The sequence below is a fragment of the Triticum dicoccoides genome, chromosome 2B (genome assembly GCF_002162155.2).
Source record: "Triticum dicoccoides isolate Atlit2015 ecotype Zavitan chromosome 2B, WEW_v2.0, whole genome shotgun sequence".
In the NCBI taxonomy this organism is placed as follows: domain Eukaryota; kingdom Viridiplantae; phylum Streptophyta; class Magnoliopsida; order Poales; family Poaceae; genus Triticum; species Triticum dicoccoides.
This window is the reverse complement of record NC_041383.1, coordinates 128,033,029-128,039,190: the sequence shown is the minus strand read 5'-3', so window position 1 is coordinate 128,039,190 and position 6,162 is coordinate 128,033,029. Positions and strand designations below refer to the sequence as shown.

At 57.5% G+C, this 6,162-nt stretch overlaps 1 protein-coding gene across 1 annotated transcript; it reads left to right on the top strand.

Annotated features, from left to right (window-relative positions):
- Positions 1-4,769: 4,769 nt before the first annotated feature.
- LOC119367363 (probable E3 ubiquitin-protein ligase RNF217) lies at positions 4,770-5,913 on the top strand. The gene is made up of 2 exons (XM_037632895.1): positions 4,770-5,633; positions 5,744-5,913. Exons 1-2 carry the CDS (start codon positions 4,873-4,875, stop codon positions 5,820-5,822), a joined length of 840 nt encoding a protein of 279 aa, XP_037488792.1. The 5' UTR covers positions 4,770-4,872; the 3' UTR covers positions 5,823-5,913.
- Positions 5,914-6,162: the final 249 nt, after the last annotated feature.

Sequence of the window (6,162 nt, the reverse complement as noted above, 5' to 3'; positions counted from 1 at the left end):
TTCAAGCCTCCTCCTGCCAGAGCTCCCGCTCCTCCTCTTCCTCTCCTGTAGAGGCGCCTCTTCTTCATCATCAGGAAGCACAACAACTTCTTGTGGAACTACAGAAAGAGAGAAATGTCAGAAATTCTGCCGATTGACGATCTACTCAACTTTACGAAGCTTGGCCGATTGGACTTACCGACTCGTGAGGTGGCTTCTTCGTCTCCTGGCGCCTTGTCAATGTCCATGTCAGTGGCAGCAGAGGTGGGACTGGAAAGACACATGAATTAGTCAGTCAGAACAAAAAAAATCTTCAGTCGACCTACGAAACGCAAGCGAGATGCTCACCCCGAAGCAACAGGGACGTCCATCTTAATTCGTGGCAATGTCTTCCGGACCTTGGGAGGAGCAACTTTAGGCTGCTTGGCCACCTTCTCCGTCGGCTCCGGGGTCGACGTCCGAGTGCGCTTCTGAGTATTGACACTCGGGACCATGCTTTTTCCGCGCCCGCCAGACGGATCATGCTGCTGTTTGGATCGACGTTTAGAGCGCGGCGGCGAGTCGACTTCTTCCTCCTCGTCCAGCTCCTCGCTCTCCTCTTCCTCCACTTCTCCCGGAGACTCCCACTCACCACTCTCCTCTGCACTGTCCTCCCCCTCCTGGTCCTGCTCCAAAGCTTGTTCACCGTTGGGCATCGAATGCATCTCAGTGAATACCTGCAGAACAAATCGGTCGAGCAAGAGTCAGTCAACATCAAGTATAGTCGGAGCGTGAGCAGGAAGCAGTCGGAACAAAATGTATACCTTGTCGGGCGGGTTTCCATCACTGAAGGGGACGACTCGCCTGGATCCTCTGGGGTTGCCCTGGTTGTCTGTGATGCTCCTCAGCCACAAAGCTACGGTTTCAGACGGCACTTCTTCTAGATGGACCCGAGCGGTGTCGTCCGGTCCGGAATACAGCCACATCGGGTGATCGCGGGCCTGGAGAGGCTGGATGCATCGACTGAGGAACACTTCCAGCAAGTCCAGGCCGGTAACGCCATCATTGATGAGCTGGACCACTCTATCCACCAACATCCTCATCTCCATGGTCTCAGCAGCGGTTACTTTCAGTGGGGTAGGAGTCTGAACACGTTCAAACGAGAAGTGGGGAAGACCAGTCGACTGACCTAGAGCTGCGACATCCTGGCAGTAGAACCAGGTCGACTACCAGCCTCTAACAGATTCAGGGAGAGTCATGGCAGGAAAGGCACTCCTATTCCTCTTTTGGATATCTAAACCCCCACACATCTGGATGACGTGGGTTTTCGAGTCACTCGACTTCGCCTTTTTTACCGACTGGGAACGAATGGTGAAGATATGTTTGAAAAGACCCCAGTGCGGTCGACATCCTAAGAAGTTCTCCCACATCGATACAAACGCAGCTAGATACGTGATGGTGTTGGGAGAAAAATGGTGGAGCTGAGTGCCAAAGAAGTTCAAAAATCCCCGAAAGAAAGGATGCGGAGGGAGCGAGAAACCCCGGTCAACGTGAGTGGCGAGCAGAAGAGCACTCACCCGGTCGAGGTTGCGGTTCCGTCTCCCCCTTCGGCAGCCTCGCCGCTCCCTTGGCGATCAATCCAGACTCCTCCAGTTCGGCCAGATCCTCCTGCCGGACCGAAGACCGGATCCAATCGCCCTGGATCCAGCCCGGCGGCAGCCCCGCACGCAACGACGACCTGCGGTTCTGCTTCTTGCCTTTCGCCGCCCCCGTCGCCTTCTTAGCACGCTCTAGCGCCATAGTCTTGTCCTTCACCATGGTTGGAGAGCAGCGGCGTCGAGAGCGGAGGTGCTGGGCATGGTGGAGAAGCAGAGGAGAATGAAGAGGGAACAGGCGTGCACAGTGCAAGCGCCTCGGCCCCGTCGCCTTATAAAGGGTCACCTCCGAGTGACTGACGCGTAGGACCAGGCAATCCCGTCAAATCCCGCAACAGTTGCGCGCAGCGTACATGGCGAAAAAGGCGGCACGGTAATCGAGGCATCGCTACTTATCCGGACCGCCTGTTTCGGCGCATTCCGGCCCGCACGCTTCCCTGAAATTTCGTATCCCGCGAAATCCGGGATACACTGTAGACAAGCGCGCCCAAGATCCCGCGCTCCAACACAGCACTCGACACATGAGGTCACCAGTTCAATCGACAGTTGTCTGAATGGATCAAGGCGACTGAGTCGACATTGAAGTACCGACGCGGGCGTTCAGTCTTGTAGAAAACACTCATGAAGACACAAAGCTTGGAGCAGGTTCAACTTCGACCTACTTTCCGCTCGCACCTTAATCCATTCGGGGGCTACTGATGAGGATACAGACCTGGGGTAGGGTCATAGGCCTGACCTATACGTCCTACCCAAGGTCACTACCCTGGAAGATAAAAGGACCAAGAGACAACAAGAGAGCGCCGGTTGAACACGTCGAGTACAATCCACTCGACGGCCACATCACTCGGAGGTCCTCCTCCCTACCGTCACTCGACCATATGGAGAGTCACTCGACCTACTGAAGACCAGGAGTCGCTCAGCACTGCAACGGTCAGGTGTTCACTCCGTAGTCTTTAAGAGCATTAACAACACTTAAGGCTGGCGTTACCAGTAACGCCCCTTACTTTATGTACATTAAGCCCCTTGTAATGGAGGTGAGCGGGGGTCCTAGCGCACTCTATATAAGCCACCCCCTCCTCTGGGACAAGGGTTCGCACCCCCTGTAATATCACACACATAATCCAATCGACCGCCTCCGGGCACCGAGACGTAGGGCTGTTACTTCCACTGTGAAGGGCCTGAACTCGTAAATCCCGTGTGTACACCTTCACCATAGCTGAGATCTTGCCTCTCCATACCTACCCCCCTTTCTACTGTCAGTCTTAGGACCATGACAGTTGGCGCCCACCTTGGGGCAGGTGTCTTGGCGACTTGTTGGTGAAGTTGCAAGTTTTACCGATCATCATCATCATGGTTTCTGGCGGCGGACTTGTTGAGGGCCGTGAGATCCGTCTCGGCGCGCTCGTTTCGTCGCCGACGACTCCGCGTGGCTTCAAGAAGCTCCCCTGGACGTTGAGTTTCTCCCCGTCCGAGGGGCGACGCACTTCCGCACGTGCATCCGCAGCGTCCTTCTCCGGCAGCCATCGACTCAGTATCAGTCGGCTTCGGTTGTGTTTTCCCTCCCCGATGTCCGCCGCCGCAAGCGATCCGGTCGTTCACGGCTCCAGCGGTGGGTGAAGCACGTGGTGGCTCGGCGTTCGGCCACCCATCAAGTCGCCACAATCGAGCCTGACGAAACCCTCCACACGTGCATCCGCAGCGTCCTTCTCCGGCAGCGTCGACTCAGTATCAGTCGGCTTCGGCTGTGTTTTCCTTCCCGGCTGTCCGCCGCCGCAAGCGATCCGGTCGTTCACTGCTCCAGCGGTGGGTGAAGCACGTGGTGGCTCGGCGTTCGGCCACCCATCAAGCCGCGGCAATCGAGCCCGACGAAACCCTCCACGGCATGTTCGATCTGTCGACTGGCTCCGCGGAGACCGCATCCGAATGCGATAGCAGCGACCCTACGGCAGAAGTTTTGATGGTAGACGGGCCTCACAGTCCGCCTGGTTTTCGTCGTGAGGACGGCAAAGACAGAGACGGCGATCCGTCACGTGTCCACGAGGAATACCGACCCGAACCCCTCTCTTTGCAGCAGAGAGAAGAACTTCGTCGCCCATTGTTGGAGAAACCCCCGAGGCTCGGGCCTTGGAGGAGGTGCGCCTAGCCAATTTGGCTGAGCGCACTCGACTGGATAACCTTCAGCGTGCTCTCGACGAGCACGCTGAGGAGCGGATCCATGAGTCCAGTCGACGACAGCTTTTTCCGCCTCCACCTAAGGTATACCGTACTCCGATTTAGAACCTCGCAGCTGCGGCCCGAATAGTAGAGTCGATTCAGCCTTCCCAGTCGGAGGCTGGCAGAGGGCTGATGCAGATCCGGGCCTTGCTCCGGGCAGCAGGAGAGCAGAACACTGCAGTGTCTCAGTCGCGGAATAGGATTCACAGCAGATCCGTAGTAGCGGATACATTCCAGTCGGCCCATAGCCCAAGATCGCCCATGCGGCGTGAAGGCCATGGACACTATGATCGTCAGTTCGACCACGACAATCATTGTCGAGTGCCTACGCCTCCTCCGAGGAGTTCATTGTACGTGCCTCGGTAGAACAATGACAGACGCCATCACAGTGGCGAGCGGAGAGATGCTCTAAGCTTTCAAGAAAGAGTGCCTTTTCCTCTTCTTTGCTTTGCCATGAAATTGGTAGCAGCACACACATTCCCGTTGTACCAAAACAACTCATCTTTGACCCATCTTCGCGCCTGTCCCCACACCCCACCCAACGTTCTCCAGTTTGCAGACGGAATTGCAAAAAGAAGAGAGACGGCGTGGAGAGAGAAGAGCTCACTGGAATTCAGCGTCACAATTCACAAAGCAGAGCAACACATCACAAAGCTGATCACGGGAGGCCGCAGCTGGTCACCGTCGCGGACGAGGCGGGATGGGGTCGGCGATCTCCAGATGTGGACGCGGAGGAGAGGGACGGGCTCACGCGGAGGAGGCCCGCGGGTGGGGGGCGCGGAGGAGCTCCGGCGGTGGACGAGGCGGACGGGTCGGCAGCTGGGCGGAGGAGCTACGGCGGTTGAGGAGGACGGCGGCCCGGCGGCTGGGCGGAGGAGCTCCGGCGGTGGAGAGGCTCGGGGGAGGAGCTCCGGCGGTGGAGGAGGACGACGGCCGGCGGAGCGGTGGAGGCGTCCCAAGGAGGCCGACGGACGGCGGCAGGGTGGAAGCGTCCCGCGCTTGGGATTCGCGGGTTTACGGCCACGGCGAGCTCTTCTACTGTCCCATGTGCATGGAGCTGGTGCCCATCAACCTCAAATCCAGCTTCGGCCCGTGCGGCCACGCCTTCTGCTCCAGCTGTGTCACCATGTACGTCGCCGTGAAGCAGCGCGAGCGCGAGGACGTTGGTCGCGTCAAGTGCCCCGACTGCGAGAACGGCGTCCCCGTGTTCGTCACCGAGGGCGGTGGAGATTTGCCGGCGGACGGCCACGGCGAGCCCTTCGACTGCGCCATCTGCATGGAGACGGTGCCCGGCACCCTCAAGTTCAGCGTCAGCTCGTGCGGCCACCCCTTCTGCCGGAACTGCGTCGCCCAGTACGTGGCCGCGAAGCTGGATGACAAGGTCGCTCGCGTGGAATGCCCTCATCCAGGCTGCGAGGCCGGCGCCGTGGAGCCGGAGTGCTGCCGCGGCATCATCCCCGCGGACCTCCTCGACAGGTGGGGCTTCCTGCTGTGCGAGCTCGCGGTCAGCGCCAAGAGGGTGTACTGCCCGTACCAAGAATGCTCGGCGCTCCTGCTCGCCGACGCCGACACGAAGGCCATCACGGAGGCGGAGTGCCCGCACTGCCACCGGCTCTTCTGCGCCCGGTGCGCCGTGCCATGGCACGACGGCCTGGGGTGCAAGGAGTTCCAGAACCTCGGGCAGGACGAGCGCGGCCGGAACGACCTCCTGCTCCGGCGCCTCATCGGCAGAAAGGGATGGCAGCGGTGCCCCAAGTGCCGGATGTTCGTGGAGAAATCGGAAGGCTGCAATTACATGAAATGCAGGTACCAACCGCAGCAAACTGGATCCATTCATCATGAACGTGAAATTATCCGAGCTCCTCCAAAGGTTGCTTGTTTGATGCTCCATTAATTTGATTTTTCTCCGCTTGCAGGTGTGGAAACAGTTTCTGCTACCGATGTGCATCCAAGTTGTCAGCGCAAAACCATTACTGCAAAAAGTGCAAGCGCTAACGATTTGGTTGGTTGTGGAGGGAGGGATCTTGCCACGCCACTACCAATACATGGGTTCATCTTGGCCATGTTAACTTCCTGAAACACAAAATGAAAATCTAGGCATGAAACAAACCTTAATTAGTTTCGTTGTACATAACTATTAATATATAATCTCCTTGACTCAAATCATTTCTTGTTGCTATGCAGCTTCCTCAGTTTTACTTCTATGTATGTGGTGTTAGTGCATCTCCAACGCTCGCCTTCAAATCGGACACCGTATCCAAGCCTTAATCATAGATGCGGGAGGGGGAAAGCCACACAACCTTAATCATAAAAAAATTCTCATTTGTGTGGTTGG

What these genes read in the sequence shown, in the direction of transcription:
- LOC119367363 (XM_037632895.1), top strand. Translation starts at nt 4,873, where the DNA reads ATGTGCATGGAGCTGGTGCCCATCAACCTCAAATCCAGCTTCGGCCCG. An exon ending in TGCAATTACATGAAATGCAG is followed by an intron (nt 5,634 to 5,743) that starts GTACCAACCGCA and finishes CTCCGCTTGCAG; the next exon opens with GTGTGGAAACAGTTTCTGCT.